Source organism: Polypterus senegalus, chromosome 18, assembly GCF_016835505.1.
Source record: "Polypterus senegalus isolate Bchr_013 chromosome 18, ASM1683550v1, whole genome shotgun sequence".
NCBI lineage: Eukaryota > Metazoa > Chordata > Cladistia > Polypteriformes > Polypteridae > Polypterus > Polypterus senegalus.
In genome coordinates, this window is record NC_053171.1 from 13,916,031 (window position 1) to 13,941,403 (window position 25,373).

The 25,373-nt window shown below is 38.7% G+C and overlaps 1 protein-coding gene across 1 annotated transcript in view; it reads right to left on the bottom strand.

The window, feature by feature from the left end:
- The window catches only part of LOC120519123 (pleckstrin homology domain-containing family G member 3), a 182,570-nt gene that overhangs the window by 108,318 nt on the left and 48,879 nt on the right, over positions 1-25,373 (bottom strand). Inside the window, exon 2 of the mRNA XM_039742235.1 lies at positions 13-87. Within this exon, the coding sequence (XP_039598169.1) occupies positions 13-61 (49 nt within the window). The 5' untranslated portion in view covers positions 62-87. The remainder of the gene's footprint in view (positions 1-12; positions 88-25,373) is intronic.

Consider the following 25,373-nt stretch of genomic DNA (forward strand, 5'->3'; position numbering starts at 1 on the left):
TTAATCACTTACCATCACACTTGGGCACCTCATGGGAGCTAGTGAGAGATCCCTCAGGCATGACAACAGCTCAAGTTGTAACGCCACCTAAGAAAAAGCACAAAAATAAAACATCTTAACAAAAGTTTTGATTTAGACTACTTTCCAGATATTTATTTCATTCAGCTCAAAACATATCTTGAAGTATTAATCTGAAATAATGTAAAAGTTGATATCTGACAATACCCAAGACTTCATTTTTGACCATTAGTAACTTATTCTAAGATTCTATAGGTGCCTGTTTGCAGAAATATTTTATAAAATGTATGCAAAATGTTCTAAATAAGTTTCAATATATACCTCAGAATCCTTATCAAAAGATATACTTATTTTACTGTGACAGCTGGTGTCATCTATTCTAATTTACTATGTAATTCTAAAAACTTTGAAACTTTAATTTTATTTAGGGATACCCTGAGGTCCCAGAAAACATCTAGTAGCCCTTTGATGAGCATTCTGTAGCATGGCAATCTTCTGTTTAAACTGTAGAAAGAAAAATAGAGTATTCAAGATGACACCCGCACAAGTAACTGTCAGTCACACAGCACACTACATAATCCAATATCCCATTAGCCTTTTAAATCAATTCTGCACACCATATATGTGTGAGCAGTGCTGAGCATACTAAAACTTCATGAGTTAAGTTGTATTCATATTTCCCCATCGTAATCAACAGAGGGGGCTCTTGAGCATTCCCCAAACCCAGACAATTCAAAGAGGGCCAAAATACATACAAGTACAGGATAAGAAGACAAAAGGTATGAATCATCAAACAAACATCTCAAAGCCTCCTCTAATTGCACATCCATTTAAATCAATGAAATAATCTACATGGTCCACCTATCTACCGATTGGTATCTTGTCTAAGGTCTTAACTCTCCTCGCTTCTTTCTCCTGGCCTCACTTCCTCCTGACAATAAAGTGCTTGCCACTAGCTCTTCTCCTGACTAACCCTTTGACTCAAAGAGGATTTAAACCCCATTCTGGGAACATTTCCAGGGTAAAGAATGCCCTCAAAGTCTTAGGGCCATTCTTTAATGGACAATGCAACCTCAAAGAGGCCCGTCTAGCATAACAGCTTTCAGTGAGTTATGCATGACATTACGGACCTCCCCAATACCACCTATTAGATCTCATCTCCCATTCAAACACACACAGTCCTTCCTCCACTATTACACTCCTTCCTTTATATACTATTATAATTATGGAGTGCAGCTCCTTTGGTGAAGGATGTTCAACTGGTGTAGCCACACAATTGCACCCTCTGCCTAGGTTTCTTTGAGCACAGCTGTTATGAATGGAGTAAAACAACCTGCAGCTATGGTTATAACCAGGGCCTCTTTTTCTCAGTGTACCATATACTATAAGTTATGTACATCAAACAGTATTTTCCAGACATTTGCCAATGTATCCGATTTTACCATAGGTTTATATAGAGTGGTGGCTCTGATGCTAGGGATCTGCATCGGCAATTGAAAGGGTTGCCCTTTTGAGTCCCACAAATGCCAGAAGTGACACTCCTCCGTTGGGTTCCTGAGCAAGGCCCTTAACCTGCAATTGCTTCATCCTGGGTATGACGTTAATCTACATCCAGCCCAGCAAGCAGGTCCTCCAAATTGCAGGGAAAACATAGGGGTTGGTGGCAGGATTAGCACAGCAGCCACAGTAAAAAAAAAACCTCACACTGCTCAGTGTAGTGCTTAAAAGTCACCTGTTGCACAGCTGCACTCAGATCCTAATCCGGGTGGTTCATGGTGTGGTGGGTGTGGATACTCCCAACCTCCTCCTTTACCTGGATCCTGAAAATCTGTTAAATCAACCTAGCTTATGGTCACCTGCAAATTTAACTCAGTTATTTGTTTCCTCTTTATAAAAAACTAGCCAACCTGTGGCGTACCATACGCTGCATAATCAGGCCAGTTTTTTAATGATTTTTAAGCACAGGGAGAAAATTAACATTTGAAAAAACGGTAATGTAATAAATTAGCAAGAAAAGCAACATTGTAACAATACACGGAACGAACCAACACACAATCGTCCGTGACTGAAAACTGGCGGACCGCCATCGCAGCCTGCCTGCTCATGTGCCCACCTCCAACTCGTCACTTGAGTCGTTGTCGCCTTTGCACAGTCCACAGGCACCTGTGACTCACGTAGACTTTTCATTGCTCTGTGCGGTTTTGGCTGCTTTTCTATATATAATCCACCAAGACACCCGACCACGGTAGTAGCGCGAATTGCTGTATGTAGCGTGTAAAACAGTTTGCTATGGTGCACGCGGTCGTGCGTCGCAACCGAAAACTCGTGTTTTAAAGACTGCTCACTTCATTGTGTTTTAACCTCAGTTGTAAAGGATTGTTTTAAGGATTCCATGGGATACCCCTCGCAAACCGTTTTACACGCTGCATATGGCGATTCACATCCGCAAGAAACATGCCTCTATGAACAGTCAACGTGGCTTGGAGGTGCATGTGGCCTCTACGACAGACGAATATAAATGACTCAGTTTTTTCTGTGTCGTCGCGTCCGAGTTGGTGGGCGTGGCTCTGTGAGTTGTCGTATCCAATGGCCTTGGAGTTGGTGGGCGTGGCTTCTTCCTGCGTGCGCCATAGGTGTCTTACTTGTTGGCGGCTTAGTGAATCCACGCCCCTTCCGGCGTGCTTTCCATGGGTGTCTTGCCTTAGTGAATTATATTTTATATATATACACTGTATATATAGATAATCCATACTGCAACGGAATTGTCTGGTACCATGAAAATTAAAAATTATTATGATGGTCGTATATCTTTAGCATGGTTAATTTTTGCTATATTGCCATATTTTACACACATTTACCTTGCACTCACTGATATATTAAATTATTTTAGCAAGTACTGGCACTAAACAGAGGACGCCTAGAGTGTTACCTATGAATCCTTGAGTTAGCATTTGTAACTGTTCACAAACCACGTCATTATTATGATATTATCAGTAAGGCAGTGTTTTCACTTATCCAAGCAGCATTTTGTTTGGTGGTACTGTAAACCGGGCTCTGGGTATCAGAACAATTTTGATTGGTCTGGTATAATTTCTGCTGTATGCTCATTTCTTACATGCTTTAAAACACGACAGGTGGATTCACAGAAACTGCCTGAAATGTGTATAGCAAGACTTGCTAATGTGTATATCAGTTTTACAGAGAAAGCTAATGCAGTTTATTCATGTGCGCTCGGTAACTTTCAGAAGAAGAGGGGATCTTTAGATAGATAGATAGATAGATAGATAGATAGATAGATAGATATGAAAGGCACTATATAATAGATAGATAGATAGATAGATAGATAGATAGATAGATAGATAGATAGATAGATAGATAGATAGATAGATAGATAGATAGATAGATACTTTATTAATCCCAAGGGGAAATTCACATAATTTACAGGTCTTTCCACAAATTACAACATTTATAAAATGATGCTTCCTAAGACTTTACATCCGTTTCTTTTTAACATTTATACATCATTCCCTTTTCGTTCCTCTTCTTGTCTTTCTGGCAAATGAATCCAATCTCTATACTGAAAGAAGTTTAGGTAATTTAAATTGATAATTTTATTAAAGGTTCACTTCTTAATTTTTAATTAGAGCCTAGCTGAGAGTGCCAGCCCCAACATTGCAGTAATTCGATCATTACTATTTATTACATAATAAAACACTAAGGTCTGCCTGTCCAGGTCCACGTAGCAATCAGATTGGAGAGTTTGGATTTGGTGACAAAAAGAAGAAAGAGGAAACACAAGTGTGAGATGCATGAGGAGGAATAAAGGTGCACGCTTCAAAGACCTAAAGTATAAAACTGGAGAGAAGACAAGAAAGGTGCCTCAAAAATAATGACAGAGTCTGAGAAGCAGGCTTTATGGGAACGTACTCCATTGAAGAGACATTCACAAATGCAGGAATAATGAGGAGAGGCTCTGAAGGTACATGTAGGGCAAGAAATAGCAAGTATTTAAAAGTTATTATATTACCTTTCTTTGCTAGAGACTGTGGCTAGTCATTGCCGACTATATTTTTGCAGCAAATTCTCAACTATCGTGTGGTATCCATTCCAGCAACTTGTGAATTCCATCTTTTTGTCACTGGAAAGTCCCACTTTCTAAGCATAACAAAACAGGTGCACCACTTTTTGCAACTGTAAATCACAGATTAAATACTAGGTGTTATGAAACCCTCACATCAAGCCAGTGTAAAATTTTCATAATTACTTACCTTTGCCTTGACGCTTGTTCTCCAGCCAGAACACAGAATCATGTGGGTGCCCACATATAGAGATACATGAAGTTCCATTTTTCAGTGTTCACAAATGGCTGGCATGATTCTCACGAAGATACACATGATCTACAATATGCAATGCTTTCCATTTCTGGGAATCTCAGGAGCTCCTGGTGGCGGCACACTAGCTCATATTGTACTTTCAGTGGGAGTGATAAGGCATCTGTCTATCAAGCACATCATGGAAGCGATTTACAAATTTCTACATTTTGAAGCTTAGACGTTTAATGCTACTTTCAGCCTTCCACGTAGTTTTTAGCGACTATCTTCTTATATAATACGCTACCGTGACTGTCCGTTTGTCAGTACAGGATTTTAAATCACCTGTAGCTCACAAACCGTTTGAACAATTGACCTGAAATTTGATACACATCTACTATGTGACATCTACTATTCGCTTTCAGGGTGATGATTGACCTCCAAGGTTATTCCTCTTTATATTTTTTATTTTATTGTAGAATCAACTCTTGGCCGGCCATGCGGCACATGTGTACGGGCGCCGTTCTCATCTCTATCGCCTTCTCCGTCACTTCCTCTCCCTCTTCATATCTTAAATCATTCTTGAGGCAGATTGAACACTTAAGTGCCAGCTTAAGTGAGAAATTAAAGAAAACGTACTAAGTAATTGCAACACAAACATTGACTTAATCAGTTTTAACGCAAAAAGATGCCAATGAAAAAAAAGAGAAGAAGCGGGCCACTAGGGTGGAGAAAAGAACAGCTGCTCAGGAAGCAGAAAGCGCATCAAACTCTGAGCAAACGAATGCTAAACGTACAGAGAAAGAGGAAGAAAACTAGGAACGCTCAAGTCAAGTGTATTCATTGCACGCTATCGTGCAGTTCGCCGTTACTGGTTTGTAGAATATTGCTTAGTTTTAATATTCTGCTGTCAAAGGTTCCTACGCATACATTTCTACTGGTTGCTTCAACACATTTAATGGCACTACTCCACACAGTATATTATAATTTGTAGCTACCTGCAGTCAGCTCAGGAGGAACACTTTGACAAGGCCTTGTATACTCACATGTCAGTGTACACGCTGTTGTTTCCTTCCACCCATGAGAAGGTCTGAGCCTTGATCATTCTGTAACTACTAAAAACACCACAATAAATGTGGGAGATGAAAGTGAACTGACAGGAAAATACTGACTTATGGTTTAGGATGCAAGAAACTTTTTTTGGTAAAACACTACACATGAACTAAGCACATTTTACTGTTTTTTTGAGTAGGAGTATTTTTCAGATTTCCACATATCTGCATAAATTACAGACATCAGAAATGCTTTACAATAATTCTGGAAAATAAAACGCAACAGTTTCTTAACCAGAAACAAGGCAAGGGTGTGCCACCGCTCTTACCCAGAGCCCAAATAACTAACAGGATCGAGCTCTTGAGAACAGGAAGATGATCACATTGGCAATGTTTATAAGTCTGAAGGAGAAGGGTCTTGTTATGAATATGTTTTCCTGCGCATTCAACTGTCTTGATCCCAGTTTTAGCTTTTGAAACAGGAGTATCATACAAAAAGACGTCCTTCAAACTGCAATGCCGCTATGAAAGATCTGGTTTGACAGTCTCAAAGCATTGTCAATAATGTAACAATCAGTGCATTATGCTATACCCAATGGGTGCCAAGATTTTTACGACCTAAAGGAAAGAGTCAGTTCCTTATAGGCACCTGACCTACTTGCAAGTTGACTCCCCGTAAGCACACACTGCTGGAATTTACTGCAGTACAAGCATTACCTGCCCTGTTAGTACAGTAAATACAACAAACACTGTAGTAAGGACAATACCAAGAAAACAAACCAAATGTGAAATCTGATACTCAAATGGGGGTTTTATAAGGAAGCACTCTGGGGGAAAAAAAACCAACACTTGTCAAATGACCTGAACTTTCAGGAAATCCTTAAAATAATATTCAGCAATCTAATCCAGCTAAATCAGTTTGTTATCAACTATGGAAGGTCTGCCTCTCACAATCCATCCATCTTCCAACCCTCTGAATCCGAACACAGGGTCACGGGGGGTCTGCTGGAACCAATCCCAGCCAACACAGGGCACAAGGCAGGAACCAATCCCGGGCAGGGTGCCAACCCACCGCAGGCCTCTCACAATCATTTGCCAGAAAGCAGTGTTAACCTGTCACTGACGCTTAAACAGAAAGGACTCGGTTTTCTTGGTTGTTAAATATTTGAGCTTCTGTACACAGCTAAATGTCCCTAATGGAACAAATAAAGTCGTGTTTGTGTATCTATAACCAGCACCTGCACACTGTGTACAATTGCAAAACATCAAAATGCACAACTACTGAACCTACATGGTGGTGGTAAAAAGAATAAGAGGACTATAAAAGCAAGAAGAGGTCATTAGGCCCAACTTACAGTCATTACAGAAAGTCACTACCCCCTTCTAAATGTTCATCTTGTTGTCCTAAATCCCAAAAGATGCACATAAAAACCAGACTTTTTAAAGGATAACTATATACTGTGTTATTTAAGGCTTTATATTATGAGCAAATCCTTGACACCCGTCCATATGTCTGTACAGGGTGATCCAGATCTAAGTTTATTACATAGAGAATTCACAAAAAATTCTTTTTGTTGCCGATAGATGGCAGCACCTGCCCTGCATTCCAAAATGGCGGGGAGACGGTTGTCAGTCGAACAGCAATTCTTTTGCCTTGTATTGTTTTCCTGTATTGCATTAAAAGTTGCATAATTAGATCTGGACCACCCTATATTAATATATCACTTGTGCTTCAGAACAGGTCATCCACCTGAAGCCAAGTATGTTTAGGCCTGACCAGTACTTGTCACCCCCACCTCTCAAAATGTTAACCAATACAACACCAGGGCCTTTAAGGATTGACACTGAAGTCTCGACTGCACCCGGGTTGGCCATCTCTCACCCTGTGGTGCCGAACTTGAACAGGAGGAAGAGGAGGAGAGGACTGAGACTCAGCTGTGTGTCCATCTAGAAGGATGCACATGACGAGGGAAGACCAGGGGTTGAGTCCTGAGTGAGTAAGGAAGCCACATGTCACATGAGATGCCTGGCTCGCTGCCTGCACTAGTGTATGCAATAGCACACAGATTGTGCTGTGCACAGTGCAGACAGTGCAGGCGCTCCTGAGGCACATAGCAGTAACATTTCTTTGTGCTCTGGCCTGGTTTGGTCAAATTGTTCTAAACAAAATAAAGATAGGAATTTCCACAGAGGGCTGCAGTAATGCACCCTGACCACCAGAGGGCGCCATAGGCCCTTGACTGGACAGCCTATACCCAAAAATAGCCCTGTCTGTATCTACGCACAGTAAATGGACAGGTAGAAAGTGCTAAACAAATTTGCAAATATTTGTCTCTAGTATATAAAAAAAATCCTTTGACGCGAGGAGACTTTTTGGAAGAGAGATTTTTTCCAAGTCCCGTGAGACGAGACTTTTGCCTTGAGATTTTTTCAAGTCATGCCCACCTCTCAAACATTTTTAAACAAGACTGCGGCCTGCTCAACACTTTTGTCAGACACACCCCCTGCGCTCTCAGTTCTTATAAATTTTAACGTTTTCCTCACTTTAAGTTCCCAATTAAAGAAGATGTTATTATGTCCAAATCTTTTTGAAGAATTCCATCATGAAGGGTTATTAACATTAACAAATACACGTGCAATCCGAGCACCGAGAAACAAGGAAGTCAAACGAATTAATGCCAAAAATGTCGATCAGTTACACATCAAATTGGTTAAGTGCATCCAAAAACACTGATTGGTTACAACGCAAATTGGTTAAATGTGTATCAATAGACTATGCTGAAACAGTTGGTAGTGATCGTGCGGAAGATGAAAACAACAATTTACAATATCACAAAGAATATCTACAACCGTTAACAACATCCGGTCTTACAACGCACGAATTACTGTAGAAAGAAGGACGTATACAAGAAAGGTAATGTAGTACATCTTCCGTGGATAACATTGGACAACAAAGGAGATCTTGATATGCCATTCGTATTAAAACATTAACAGTTTCCGGTTAGAATAGCTTTTGCAAAGACAATTAACAAATCTCAGAGCCAAACAATCGAAAGTCTCGTTTTAATTAATAGGGAGAAAGAAACAAAATTCAATCACGGGTAGTTATATGTTGTGTTGATGCAAATGTAACAATTCCCATGAAAATAAAAATCTGTTTAAATTGTACATCTGCTTCCCCATATGCGAGCAGCAGAACCGCAAAGAGGCTAACATGTAGCACAGGCCAGGGGGTTGGTGAGCGAAGCGAACGGGGGCAAAGCCCCCTAGACCAGGGGTCCTCAATCACGGTCCTGGAGAGCCGCAGTGGCTGCAGGTTTTTGCTCCAACCCAGTTGCTTAATAAAAAGCACTTATTGCTAAAGTAACACTTCTGCTTCACTTTAGTGATTTTGAGCCCTTATTGCTTAATTTTGTCTTAAACAGCTATTTTAATTGCTCCTTATTATCAATAACATGCACATGACAAGAGAAAGCAGCATTTCTCCATTTAGCTCATTTACATTTACACCTGTGTGTATTTATCTGCACTATTGGGTTTAATTAAATACTTGGAAGAAAAATGAAGAGAAAAAAGTGAAGGACTGAGAATTACTCGTCCATTTTAGCCTTCAAATCATTTGCATGATAGAAAGGGAAAGAAAATCTAGGATATGAGAATGACCTGACATAGCAGAGTTAATTTAATTTCATAGCTTGTTAGTGCTTTATTGGCAAGAATTGCTTTCTAATTAAGCAACCAGGTCAGAACAAAAACCTGCAGCCACTGCGACTCTTCAGGACTGGGATTGAGGACCCCTGCCCTAGTATATAAAATAAAAAAAAAAAAGAAGGCGGCAAACAAAATGGCAGCACTGTGGTGCAGTTAGTAGTGCTGCCTAAAGCAGTGGTTCTCAACATTCAGTCCTCAGGGACCCCCTGTGGCTGCAGGTTTTTGTCCCAACCCACTTCCTCTCTTAATTGGACTTCTACCTTAATTAAACCTGGGGTGACACGTAATAATCTACTTTAAAAATGTTAAGCCAGGAGAGCATTTTACTGGCCTCCAGTCACTAGTTACCAGACCCTAGTGGACAAAATAACATTACAGTGTATTAAAAAAAAAATCAAAAATATTTTGATGTGTTTTGCCGTTCTAAGATAACCCATCAAAATTCATGAGGGGTTGGACCCTTTAACCAAAACACAAAGGCATGTAAACAAGAAGCTGTAAATCAGTTTTAAAACAAACTGAAACAGAACCATTACCTGAATGGAGCAATAGTGACAACAATGTGAACTGATCATCAGATGTTGACACAGATAATGAAACTGATTCACATAGCACTGTACAACCATATTGCCATGATATGCCCCGTGAATTCGGTCACCTGAAGGTTCACTGTGGTGTAAGGAGCTTTGTGGCAAAAAAAGCAAAATCATTGCGATGAAGTAGAAGGACAGGAAAGGCCCCTAAAAGCTCTGTTCACAATGCAGCAACTGCTGTTTACGTCAGAGACATATGGAAGTCACCTAACTGTGTGTGCCTACAATAACACAAGGAGCGCATCAATCATACGGATCAAGCACTGACATTCTACCCTGTCATTTGCAAACAACATCGGGCTGTGCGTTGGTGACCGCCTCAAAACATGTCACATGAAGAACATGTATTAAATCTGCATCAGTACAGCAGTGGACTCAAGACATGCTTCTTCATTTATGTTTATGTTTAAGCACTGGCATAAAGACATGCTGGTTAGGTGGATTGGCGATTCTAAATTGGCCCTAGTGTGTGCTTGGTGTGTTTGTGTGTCCCCTGCGGTGGGTTGGCACCCTGCCCAGGATTGGTTCCTACCTTGTGCCCTATGTTGGCTGGGATTGGCTCCAGCAGACCCCCGTGACCCTGTGTTCGGATTCAGTGGGTTGGATAATGGATGGATGGATGTTTCTGTTACATGTACCCAACCTACCTGGAAAGGGGTCTCTCTTTGAACTGCCTTTCCCGAGGTTTCTTCCATTTTTCCCTACAAGGTTTTTATTGGGAGTTTTTCCTTGTCTTCTCAGAGAGTCAAGGCTGGGGGGCTGTCAAAAGGCAGGGCCTGTTAAAGCCCATTGCGGCACTTCCTGTGTGATTTTGGGCTATACAAAAATAAACTGTATTGTATGTAATCATTTTTTTTTTTTGTTGAAAAAAATTCAGTGTTTTTTGCTCATTTTTCAGGGGTGAAACACAACACTAAGGAGGTTAATTAGGCTAGGAGAACCATTAGTTGAATCCAGCAATAGAGATGACAATGTGAATTGGTCATCAGATATTGTCAAAGTTGGTGCTGACCTAATATAAAAAGGTGGTCTATTCCAAAGCTTAGGGGCAGCTACTGCAAAAGCACAGTCTACATCTTGGCAGAACCAATAATTCTGGTCAGTGGACCTTGGTGGCTATGAAGGACAGTAAGGGTTTGTTTATACTTTGTGTTCAGAATGTGCACGCGCACACATCATGGCTGCCACACGTTCCCAGTGTTCACTTGATGTGTCATCTGAGCACATCCTCAGAAATTAAAAGCGACGCGTGCGCGAGTTGTAGTACCAGCAAAAAGTCAGGGGGCGCAGTGTGATAAAAGTCAGAATGTGACATCAGTCTCTGTTTACTATCCACATGTGACAGCAATCCTCAAGGAACGATGTGCACACTTCGATGTTTGATGAATGGTTCAATGTGGTGAAGCAAAATGCCGACATACATATGCATTCATGGTGCTTTTATATTCAAGCATCGCATATTCCCCAACTTAATGACACGATACATTTTAAAAGTCTCACATACTGTCTTCTGTGCAGGAAATGCAGATTTAGGGATTTGGTGATGCTAAAATGATGCTAGTGTATGTGAGTACTTGTATTCACCTTGCGATGAGCTGATGCCCTGTCCAGGGATTGCTTCGGCCTTGTGCCAATTGCTAGCTGGATTGATGGATGTAATCATTAAACATCCATCCTTTTCAGAGATATTGTAGCATGGTGTCCTCGGAATTTAATGGATGTTTCAGGCAACTCACAACACAGTAGGCTGAGCGTTTTCTCACCGTGATGATATCTCGTACTGCCACCTGGTGGAATCTTCCACATTTAAAGTATGCATGTAACTATAAACAGTACAACACTTGAAAAGCAGAAGCGTCCAATGGAGCATGCATCGCGTGAAGTATAAACCCGGCCTTAGAATGTAAGCAGTCAGTAAGAGAAAAGGATGCTAAACCACTCAGGGACTTGAAAACAAACAGTAAAATTTTAAGTTTGATCAGTGGACATTAGACAGGCCTCTCCCTACTGTATTTATGGTGACATTTTGTTATTTACAAGTTTCTGTTACACATTACCATTTTTTCTTGTTGAAAAAAATTCAATGTTTCTAAATATGTTTTCCAGAGGTAAATACAACACTATCTGGAGGCTATGCAGGATGTGATTTCCCAGTTTCTAAACTTTTTTTTCCAACAATCTGGAAATTACAGACTGGTTATGCTAGATTTTCCAGAATGAAGCAAGACTTTATGTGCATTATATAGGCAATATTTTTTTTTTTTTAATTTTCAATATTTCAAAGAAAAGCTTATTCAGGTACAGAAAAAAAAATGCAAATTTGTCTTAATTTCCTGTTAAGTGTAAATCTGACACTACTCCTCTTTTCTAAATGCAAGACAAAAAAATGAAATAAATGATCAGCTGGTTAAACAATAAGCTCATTTAAAAGGTAACAATGGCTGACTGACTGATTGAAGACCTGGTTGGAACAAATGGGAACCCTAAGGACTGAACGTTGAGAACCACTGGCCTAAAGGAGGCATTAAATTGGAGCGTGAATTCTCCGCTTACTTGTTGTCCAATTGGAGCTCATGTGGGTTTTGTAGTCGGATGTTGTACCGCCATTATGGATGCAATGAGAAGGCAAGCAAAATGACACCTTTTATTGGCAAACTAAAAAGTTTACAATATGCAAGCTTTCAAGGCAGGTCAATGAAAAGTGGCGAAACAAATCTCATATCTAGTTTACAATGACATAACCAGGACAGGCTACACAACCCAAAAGTGGTATTCAGAGATTTTTAAAATGAAGGCTTATGCAGTCAAGCAATAAAATTGCTGGGAGAGTAAAAGGTGTAAAATTCCGGTTTTGTCCCACCCTCTCGAGAGCAACTCTGAGACTCTTCACAATGGAGGCAAGTGGAAAGTTAGACCAACAGTAGAAATACATCCTTCCTGTGTCCTGCTTCAACAAAACTTTCAGCAGGATGCAATCAAGGAAAAAGAATAAGCCGCACCACTGGACACGCACACAATGAACAAAACAGAAGGCTGCAGCAATCTCTGATCATGTGACTTGCACAATGTCAAAATACAAAGCATTTATTCTGCAAATTTACAATTCAGCATTTGATAACAAATGCAGAGCACGTGGTCTCACACAATAAACAATAGCCAACGCTCACTTTGCTCTAGGGCATACACACAGCCCTCAGAGGCCACACAGGCTCTCAGAAAGGCTTGTTTTTCAATCTATGCTTATTTTGCATTCAGATTTTTTTTAACCTTGTGGAGCTATCTTGGCAAGTCTGGAGACCCAAGTCATTTTTCCACCCACCCCAAGACAGTAGAATAGGATCCTTACATTAGACTACCTCACTAGACAGTAATTAGGTTTAGCAAAACGGATTTATCAAATAAGGGTTGCCCCGAGAGTTCTGATCAAAATTAAATATCATGCAGCCTACTTTTAATTCCAGTTCTTTAACATGACATAATTTCCCTTATTTATATGTGAATTAATTTGACTGATTTTTTTTTTTTTTAATCATTTCTGTGCATCTTCATTCAGATTACACAGAAGGGGTCAGCTTTTAACAGGATCCTCAGAGTTAATGACAAGAAGAAAATGCAAGGAGACCATCCATGTTTACCCAATCAACGGCTAAGCTATCCGTAAAACTAGTCACCTTCCCTCCCTGCCGGACATTTACAATACTTCTTTGTTTTCAGCACATAGTGCTGAGTGATATGGCTCTATCCTCCTGCACAAAAACCTGTTTTAACCAGAAAGTACAGAGCTTGTGAACTTCATTCCACCTTTTAGACAGATAGATAAATGCTTTCATTTTTAAATATATTACTTGGGACCTGACTAACCAGAACATTAATAAAAATATCTCGCCTATAAGTGCTCTACATAATGTTTGGGAGAAAGACATATTTTTCCTTAATTTCTCCCTCTGCTTAACAGTTTCAAATTACAAATCAAACACTTCAGACATGATTATAGTGTACATTGCATACTTTCATTTAAGGGGATTTGTATACATTTCAGTCACACAACACTTACATTTTCTACACAACTCCCGCCCCCCCATTTCAGGGCTCCATAATGTTGGGGATAATTGGCGTCACAGGTGTTTGTGATTCCTCATGTGTGTTTCATTGCTTCATTAGCGTAGTCGTACGATACCTCGGCTTGCTTCTACCCTTAGGAGTCTGAAGTTGACATTGTTGAATTTGTGGACAAGAGCTGTGCCAATGAAAGTCAAAAAAGCCATTATAAGGCGTAAGAGCAAGAATATAACCAGGTCTTGTGGACAGATGAGACAAAGTTGAACCTGAATATGTGTGATAGCAAGAGGAAAGTGTGGAAACGAGAAGTAACAAGTGGCACATAGCAATGGCAGGTCTATTAAAGCCATCATATTTAGAACTCTGTCACATACCCCTTACATGCAATAACTGATGTCTACGATTCATAGCCATCAGGTGGTGAAGATTTCTTCTCTGGTGCTGCTGTGCCAAGCGTCTAATGCAGACATCTTCAGCTTCTGCTTGTGCTTGTTTCAGGAGCTTAACCCCTTAAGTTTTCTCTTCAGCATATGCTCAATTGGATTTAAAATGTGTGGCTGGCTTGGTCATTCAAGAATATTCCATTTTTTGCTTCGACAAACTCCTGTGTTGCATCAGCAATACATTGTTGCAGGATGAAGCGCCATCCAGTGAGTGTGGAGGCATTTGCTGGAACTTGAGCAGATCAGATGTCTCTACACACCTCAGAGTTCATTGTGCCACTTGCCGTCAGCAGTTCCAACCTCAATGAACTGTGCCAGTCCTTGTGGTAGTCATACATGCCCAAGCCATAACAACCCGACCACCATGTTTAATAACAGATAAGTTGAGTCTATTTTGGATCTTGGGCAGTTCCTGAAATGGGAGGACCGTGCAGAAGAACGTTTGGTCATTTCTACATGGTGGGACCGAAATCTATGCAAATCCCATTAAATCTTGTCTGCAATGAGCAATTTAATGACGTCTGAATGGTTTGATTTGTAATTTTAAACTGAGGAGTAGAAGAGGAATCAAGGAAAAATGCGTCTTTGTTCCAAACGTTATAGAGGGCAGTGCACTGTATGTCAAATCAATTACTTGAATCAAGATAATGTTAATTTCAACTACGAGATTTGATAAATGAACTTGAATAAAAATACAGTAGCAAAAACAGTTTTGTCAGGACCACAACATGTAAATGTTGCCATAAACAAATATTCAAGAAGGTGGACATCACAGATTTAATTATGACGATGTATTATTCTATTAAATACAAACGGAATTGATTACATGTATTTAAACATTTATAAAGTTATAAACAGAGTATGAACTTTAGAAGCATGTGACTGGGCAGAGGCTCCTCCTGCACTCATCTGGGTTACATTGAATATCTGGAATAGTGAGGGTCAGTTTTGCACATCGAAATACAGTTCTGATATATACTTTCAACCATAGGAAGAAAAAAAAAAAAGATGATGGATTTCCATATTGTTAGAATGAAACAACTTCTCAAAGAAGACGACGACTCAAATGATCTGTTATTTGCACAATGAATTTCAGAATTATTTTTTTTCTCTCATTGTCATATAGAACAAAGTAATACTATTTACACAGGGTGGTCCAGATCTAATTATGCAGATCCAGATCGTCTGGATGACTTTGATTTATGCGAGGATGATTCCAGTTCGGCGCAAAGACGATTCTTTATGTCGTCAGTTCGCACACTTCTCGATGGTCCGGGATTTTTTGGGTGATTTTCTATGTAATAAACTTAAGTTATAGCGTAATGAAAATTGCATCATTAGATCTGGACCACCCTATAAATTTACTGGTGCCAACAAAAATCTGTTACCTATTCTTACATTTACACAGTGTCTGTGACAAAACTATGCTACTGTTATGGAACTGTTAAGATACACTACACAACTTTTATTAGGATTGTTCAGAAACAAATACACTTGTTTTTCCAGGACTTGCTGGTCTCCACACAAGTATGAATTAAAACAAAAAGAGCAACAGGAGAAAGTGTATGTAAACATTACTTTAAATTTAAAGTCCTGAATTAAAGTATATACACTAATGATACATAGAATACATTTCAATCACAACTCACCATTTTAAGGTTTATACTAGCCAGTCACAGCAGCCAAACAGTGTGTGATGTCACAGCCCTGTATCACTGTACTGAAATTTATTTTATACACTGTCACTGTTAACAAATATTTAAAGATGCCTGGTTGATAGATGCATGGAGCTTCTCAAAAAAAGGGATGTGCTAGGGAAAGCTGCATGGAAAAATATGAGATATTAGCAACAGATAATCCAGTCAACTGTACACATGGACAAACAAAGGCAGACACCGCAGCAGCAGCAAGCACACAGTGTCACTCCATGAGCTATTGTTGACTGGAATCATTCATGTGTATTCAAAAGCAGTACTAAAAAACAAAAAATAGTAAAACCAGAACAACATTGGTAATTTACTGACCACTGAATGTCTCAGTTTTAGGAGAGTGTACAATATGGAAATCAATCTACCCCCCAAAAAGCTGTTCAAATTTATTGTCACTATTTAAATGGACTTCTAATTAATACCTTTCTGCTTCTGAGTGTCTTATGCAATCATTCTTTTAAACTGTTTTCCTGCCATTTAAAAACAAGCTTCTTTGAAAAAATAAACTCCCAGTACAAGTCTGGTCTATTTAAATAGATATTACTTGACTCCTCACCCCAAGCACGGTTTGGATTGCTCCATCTACTTGCTCAGACAGCAGATAACTGACGTGACTGGCATTGTATACTTCACCTGAAAAGGCTCCTAATGGTGTTGCCCAGGACAAACAAAATGCAAACTGGAAAAAGCACAAGAGAGACAAGTAAGACTGAACTTTCTATTTGGAGTGATGTTTGGGTAACTGTAGTTCTCAAAAAGCAATTGTTGGTTCCTGTTTAAAAAGGTCAAAAATGACAAATATTTACTTAGAAGACCAAAAGAAATATAGCTCTTCATTTAATTCTACCATAAATGGTTATTTCAGAACATACAAAAACTGCTCCGAGTAACCAGACTGTGTTCCCAACCACAATTTAATATTGAGAAGTGTTACATACAAGTAAAAAAGGAAAGGTAATTATAAATTCCAGATGGGTGACACCAACATACAGAAGGCATTCTCCAACATGAACCAACATTGTCTAAGTAATGCACAGAAGCTATTAAAATGTTTATTTAAATGTTACTTTATACTGTGACTCCATGATGCACTATTACTCCAGATGCTGTCTTAATCTGTGCAGAGGTCACAGGCTAAGACAAGGCCATACAGAGCCTCTACTAACACTCTTTAAAATGAAGGTGCCAGAGCAGTTCTTCAGCGAGATGCCACAGGGGAAACCCATCCAAATGAAGGTTCCAAAAAGAATCTTTATTTATTTCGATTCTAGGGTGTTGTACCGTGTTAGCCATTATGAATGTAGAGAAGAGCCAAGCAAAATGACACCTTAGCCAATAAAAGGTGTCATTTTGCTTGGCTCTTCTCTACATTTATTTCGATTCATAACTTGTTCCATACAGTAAACAACCATAAATATATTGCAACATATTTGTGAAATGCTAATGGCTTAGGATTTTAAAAGGACTCTTGCTGCATACAATAACACAGGCTAAGTTCAGGCCTTATTAATTTGTTACTGTCCGGCTACCATACATTAACGATTTCAGGTGTTTCTCTACATATTAGAAAGTTTTCCAAAGCACAAAGAACAAAAACTTCAAATGCAAGCAACACAGCCTAGAATGAAATGGTGCTTTGTCAAGCAAAGGTTCAACAAGGAACCACACAACCCAGTAGAGAACCATAGCATGCCATTAAAGAACAAGGATTTCTAAGAGTCAATGCAGATCTTCAAAATTCTGAAAGGAATCAATAAAGCTGTCCCAGCAGGGCCCTTTCCTCATGATAGTCAATCGCAATGAGGGGGAAACCCAGGTTAGGTTAGGGGGAGCTGCACTTAATACAGAAGTCACAAAACATTTCTTCACGTAGGATGGATGTGGGAGTCTGGAAAAAAACCACCAAGTCAGAGAGTTGAACTTGTTAACCTTGACATCTTTGAAAATGTAAGACAAGTACCGACTGAAAAAATAAGTTTGATGAATCAAATCGCCTCCTCTTATTTATCAGGTTTATGTTATTTTGTAATAATGGAGATAGAAGGCATGCCCTTATCCATGTGGGACTCTTCCACTGACTCCAGTTCACTGGCTCAAGTAAAAAAAAAAAAATCAGGCCAAATACGGTGCAGTGAAAGATCAGATTGCTTTGCACATTTTAAACTTTTACGTTCATTTATTAACATTTAACTAATACATTTTTCTATATACAATGTTAAACTTCTGTGAATCTCAAGACTATCAAAACCAAATCATAACAGACCGTTGACAGTCCAGCCCAAATGTTACGTTTTAGAAACTCCTAACAAAATAGAAAATATGGATGCATGCTCTTACACTGGATATAGTGAATAAAATACAAATATTCTATTCAACTTAGTCCTGTAAAGCTCACTTCTACTTCATAACCCAGCAAGCCACACACACACACAAACACTATTTATAAGAATCCCTCAAACTGGGAAGTTGTACAGATTTAATCCAAGTTCCTCTTCCCTCCTCTAATCACAAATGCACCTGAGGAACTGATTTGGCACGGGTCCTTGTTGATAATTGTTGAGCCGATGCTTGACCTCCCTTTGGGGAAGGTTTTCAGCGGCAAATAATTAAAGACAGATGGCTAAGACAGCCAGCAACAGCCAAAAAAAAAAGGACAAATTAAGGAAATTACCTCAAAGCTAAACACTTAAGCTTTATTTTGTTTTGATGCTACTAATGTTTCTTTAATTGCACCCCCGCCATTTTTTTTTTTTGCACAGTACAAGAATTATCAGATTGCATGATCAGGGAGGGGAACAGCACCGTGGGAATGCCACCGATGCCAGCAAGGATGTTGTGATGGTTTTAAGATGGATTGTTTTACTGTGGCAAAGGCTGCATGAGGGATAAATAACAGACAAGATCAAGTCTATTTTAGAATTTTAATTTTTTTTTTTAATATATTAAAATCACAAAATTTAAAGCATACAATGGCATAAAAAAAAATCTGCATGGGTGACACTAATTTACTTTGCAATTGCCTATTTACAGTAAACTATATAACAAGAATAAAAATCCTATAACTAAAGTCATTTCTGCACTTAAAATAATTGACCATATATGGAAATCAAAAAAGAAAAATGGAAAAAAAATTGAAAAAAATACAATTACAATACACAAACACACACACACACAAAGGAAAAATTCTAACAGCATAAAACCATTCACACGCAAGATCCCATGTCTAAGACCAGCCTACGGTGTGTAAAAGTCCACCTACTGCTAGAACAATCAAGCTATTATTAGACATCAAGGAGAAGTGAAGTGAAGACCCCCCCTAAATAGGAACTTCTTTTAAAAAATGTATGCTTGCCAGACTTGATCCTGGAAGAACACGGTGGCTTCAGGTTTTTGTTGCCACGAACTGGACACTTGGCAGCTTATTGAGCACCTGTGACTAAATCTCTTTGACAATTCTACTCAGTTAACTGTTTTTGCACTGCAAAGAGTCTTTCAGAAGGAAGTTGAAATTTCTGTATAATATATGAGCAGATCTGTGACATTTCAAATACAACACTGCAGCATTTCCCTTCCTATTTTTAGAGAGAGACCCACCACACGACAAACAACCTCAGGATCCCAAATTAGGGCCCGAGTGGCACCTCAGCACCACAGTACAGTAGTTCGAATGGAATGGAACAGTGTGAGTTTTTTTTAGCTTGGATAATAAATTGGTGAAAACAATGCAAATATTTAAAAAAAACACCAACATTAATGACAGATAACTACTTAATATTTTTAAATTCACACAGGTGCCTGTTTTTAAAGCACTACTTTATAGACATCTTATAGAAAGGGGAGTACAGAAAAGTGGTATTAAGTAGGAGACATGCAAGTAAATATTTGTTAAGACAAAAATTGCATTAAACAAGAACGGTAACTTAAAATTGATTTACTTCTAAGTACACCATAGTTTTTTATTAAACATGCAGGATTAGACACACTGTAGCCCTCCTTAACCAAATTCGCTCTACCACAGCAGTTCTCCTAATGGGATTAAATTTAAACATAGGTAGTAGTGGCAGCAGTAAATTTTCTAACTTTGGGGCAGGCCAAAGAAGCAGCTTTGTTCTTTGAAACCTGCCTGTCCAACACTTATAAAACCAAAGTGTGCCAGCATGAGCTAGCGTTGGATCTTTTTACACTGCTTATTAGAGGACAGAGGAATGGCCTGGGTCAAAATACAAACTAGCTGCAATAACTAAATCCCAGTTCAAATATAAAGGGTAATACAAAGTGGGCACGGGGGAAAACACAAATTCGTGAAGTCTGCTTAATACACAGAATTATGTTGTCATGTCATGTCATTTTCTAACCAACTTAATCCAGACCAGAGGGTGCCTGAGCCTAACCCAACCAGCACAGAGCACCAGGCAGGTACAAACCTTGGACAGGCCACCATACACTTACACAAAGACACTGTGCAGGGACAATTTAGCATCGCCAATGACCTAACCTGCATGTCTTTGAACAGTGGGATGAAACTGAAAACACCCAGAGGAAACTCATACTGGCCCCACACAGGGAGGACCCAGGACATGAATCCCGATCTCCTTACTGTCAGGTAGCAGCGCTGCCACTGTGCCACCATGCTGCCCCTAGAATTGCGTAGTACACATATAAGTAAGAATATAGGACTTGAATTTCAAGTGTGATCAATACTAAAAGAAAAACTTCAAACATTATTATACAACTGTTACACAAATTACTGAATGTCACGATGGCTCAGGATGTTACGATTTACACAAACTCGGTTGTAATTTCGCTTGATTAAGTATATGGAGTAGATGTTAGCTGATTAATAACATTAATGAAGAGTAACATTTAATGGACAAGTCAAACTCATTCAAATGCCCAATGTCACAAACCCCAAATGCTTTAGTTTTCCAAATGTTACCTTGTTTTTTTTTGGGATTTGTCCCAACTGTACAACTACCCATGTGAAATGACATCAATTTAAGAATATTATTTCAGAACTCGTAAAACAACCTTGTTGTATTGCTTTCAAGCTACATCACATATGATAATCAGACATTGTGATAGCATAGGCCTGTGAATTAATGCAAAATTAGTCATTTACCCAGACTGACTGTAAATTGAAAAATACTCATAACTGGAAATGGCATCCCATTAGCTCCCATACCATTCACATACGTACCATATGGGTTTAAGAATGCCATTTCAGATGCCCTGCTAACTGAGCATCTGAAATTGTGTGCTTTCATTGAGGACGCGCCTTGTCATATAACTGGGGAGGACTTCCCTCAAAACTTTATGCAAAAAATGTGGAAGTTTTGAAACACTACCTAAATTCACTTTATTTTGGAAGGATATGTAGACAGAAGGGTGGATGTATGCCAGGTTGGCATTCCTTTACGAGGCTGGATACTGTCTCATGCCAAGTGCAGCCGGATTTGGGACCAGCTCCCAACAATGCTCAACTAAATAAATGGAGGGTTGGATGGAATTGTAGTCATGTTTTTAACACGGAGAAAAATGCAGATCCTCCACTCCTTTATCGTAGCTGTCTATGGCAATATATTAAAAAGCAAATCTCACTGCTTAGCAAAGTGCCAAAAGACTGCCAACATCGTCGCACTTCCATAGCATGTACATATTTTTTCATTTTTATTACTATTTAATTTAATATTGTTTCTTTGTATCAGTATACTGCTGCTGGATTATGTGAATTTCCCCTTGGGATTAATAAAGTATCTATCTATCTAGTGCTGGGCGATATGGAAAAATCATATATCACGATATGGATTATTTTATATCACAATAACGATATATATCACGATATACCACCCACAATAAAGTACGTTTCCAGTTATTCTCTGAAAAGTTTGACAAAAATATCATTGCATACTTTTTTTTGCAACTTTATTTTGAAGTGACATTTAACTGAACTGTCACAAAACCACAAGATGGAGTTTCTTTGCGAAAAAGTTCATTTTTATTCTTGATTATCACTTATATAAAGGGTAGAGTATGCATTGCATAGCGACAAGACATTATCATTCATTTGTCATAGCCTATTTAATGCAATATTTTCTTTAGTAATTGATAAAATTAGGTTAGAAACGATAGAAACGATAGAAGAGAAATAGGACGATAGACACTTTTTTATCGTCCCCACGATATATATCGTCATATCGCCCAGCACCATATCTATCTATCTATTTAATTTTTTTTCTCAACTAATTCTATAATGGCATAAAAGTGCAACAATAAAGGCCATTTTAGTGGACTTTTCCTACTTTATTAAATTAAACATTTTGAAATAAAAAAAAAAAAGGTCAGAATAACCATAATCCCACGCCAAAATTCAAGCACTGGAATATCTAAGTCTGAAAAAAACAGCAAAACAAAAACAATAATAACAATAATAATAATAATAAAGTTCAAGTACTTTACTGTCATTGTGTAACACAACAAAATTACTTTTTGTGACAGCCCCAAGGTGCATTTAAAGTCAAATAATTCCAAATATGTCATATACTGTACAGTGTTAAGTGATCAAGTAACCAGAGCAAATTATTATTGCTCAAAGTACAGCAGCATAAATTGTTATTGCACCTGTTAATGAATGGTACATTACATATTATATATTGTATTACATTAGCATATTGCACATTACCAATATAGCTTATTGCACATGTTCAATTAAAAATGATCTCAGACTGAGGAGATTCAGAGTTCAGAAAGTTTATGGCAGATGGGAAAAAGCTCTTTTTTAGTCTGTTTGTGCGTACACGGATTGACCTAAAGCGTCTACCTGAGGGGAGAAGCTCCAACACCTTGAGAAGTCGACTAATAAAGACTTTTTGATGGAGAAACTGGCCCCACCCTACATATCTGATAACCACACTGTGGTCCAATGGCTATCACTGCTGACTCACAGATATAGATCTCTGTCCTTGAATCCAAGGCACAGTTGCTGTCTACGTGGAAATTGTGAGTTCTCCCTGTGTTTATATGGGTTTTCCTCTGAATTCCAAAGACATGCATATTAGCCTAAATGGTGATTCTAAACAGACCCTGCGTCAGCGGTGTTGTGTGCAACAGAGGGCCCTATGATCGATTGGCTTTCTTTCCAGGAATGTCTCCTGCCTTGCAGCAGATGGTTCCAGTACAAGCTGCAGCCCAGCAAACATTCAATTGAATTTGAGAATGGAACTTTTTTTTTTTTTTATCATATAAAAAAAACACATGGCCACTCTACACCCAACTAATAACTTTTTAAACAGATCTTCTCCCCACTACCTCTTTATATATACATAAGCATTATAGATCGTAGATAATATGCTGACTTGAATTCTCAGCCATAATGTTAAAGTTGACTTTGAAGAGTCCTCCCTAAAAATGGCAGATAGCTTATTTCATGCAGCTATTCTGTGCACAGTCCACAAATACTAAACACAGTTTGTACTTGCTCTAAAATAACTAATGTGATGTCAGCACAAGATAATCCTGTGGGGGACGCACATTGTGCCTGAAAAATGTAAAATCTTCCAACAAGCAGAGAACAGATTCTGGAGATAGCAAAGCACAGAGAGTTTAGCTGAAATGAGGATTTCTGACAGAGGGTGAACTGTGCAGATTTTTCTTTGTTAATCATTAGAGAGTGGACTAGTGGTCTTCAATACTTAAAGGTTCACAGATAGTCACAAATATTCAAGAGACTAAATCGGATGCAAAAATATACTCAAAATAAATGCAACTGTATAAACTCTGGTAACTATACATAGTATCTTAAAAGCAAGTGTTCTCCTTACAAAAAGGCCTTTTTTGTTTAATTTAAGCCCACTCAGCAGTGACAAAAAAATAGTAAAAATAATAGCTACTAAACAAGGAGCCCAACAGACTGAATCTTGAGAACTAATTGGCCTTCTTCAACTTTCCCTTTGACCCACACCTCACCAGGGCTGTGCCAATCTAAAAGTGAATCGGCTCTCTTTCCATCCCTGTGTAGCATCACTTTCCCATGGTACTGTTGTGGTCACACATTTCCCCAATTCACAGGAGAGCACTGGGAAAATAAATAAAGCCCATTCTCACCACAGACAACTTTATTTCTTAGCTAATAGGACAACTATTAAAGTAGAGGAAGGAAGATGCGTAAACAACTTTGGCGAGTACGAAAAGAAAACGGTTCTCTGGATTTCAGGAAAAGGCAAAGCATACCAAGCAAGTGCAAGAGGGAAACGGTAGCAGTTTCACGTAGCTGATTTAACCTAAAGTTCTCTTGGCAATGACTTGCTTTTAAACAAGTATAAGTTGACAGAAGGCTATAAAGTGTTGTAAAATGTGGAAAAAATAAATGCCATTTATCTGACATTAACTTAAATTACCACTGCCTTCAAGCCTGCTTTTTAGCTGTTGTTTCTTATCTTTGTCTATGTATATGCTAAGGAATGTCTCCGTCTAGTCGGAGTGGCTTTAGCAGAACAAAGTTTACATGGCACGCTCTAATAAATCTATTTAATACACAGATACAGATTGTACAGTAGTGCTTGAAAGTTAGTGAACCCTTCAGAATTTTCCATATTCTTGCATAAATGTGACTTAAAACATCATCAGATTCCTAAAAGTAGATATGGAAAACCCAACTAAACAGACAAAAAATATCATACTTGGTCATTTATTTATTGAGGAAAATCACCTAGTATGACGCATCTTTGAGTGGCAAAAGTATGTGAACCTAGCAAGTAATTTGAAGGCGAGATCAGAGTCAATTGTTGTCAATCAATGTCATGGTGCTCAATCTATGTGATGTCAATCAGATGTGAATGGGCATCCTGTTTATATTGAAAGAACACGGTTCTATCAAGGGCTAAATCTTCAAATACATTTGTGTAGTATCAAGGTGTCATGCCACAGGCAAAGAACATTTCAAAGGACCTCAGGATAACAATTGTTGATGCTCATTGTGCTGGGAAAGGCTATAACACCATCTCTAAAGACTTTGGACTGAAGCAATTCACAGTCAGACAGATTGCATAAAAATGGAGAAAGTTTCAGACTATTGTTACTCTCCCCAGGAGTGATCAACCAACAAAGATCACTCCAAGGGCAAGGTGTCGAGATTGTCTACATGGTCACAAAAGAACCAAGGGTAATTTCTAAGCAACAAAAAGTCTCTCTCACATTGGTTAATGTTAATGACTCCACCGTCAGCAGTGGTGTGCATGACGGGGTAGAAAAGAGAAAGCTACAGTTTTGCAAAAAAACATTGCTTCCCATCTAGAGTCACTAAAGAGCATGTGGACAAGCCTGAAAGCTACTGGAGTGATGTTTTATGGACAGATGAGACCAAAATAGAACTTTTTGGTTCAAATGAGAAGAGTTGTGTTTGGAGAAAGAAAAACAGTGCATTTTAGCATGAACATGTCATTCCATCTGTGAAACATGGTGGTTGTAGTATCATGTTTTGGGC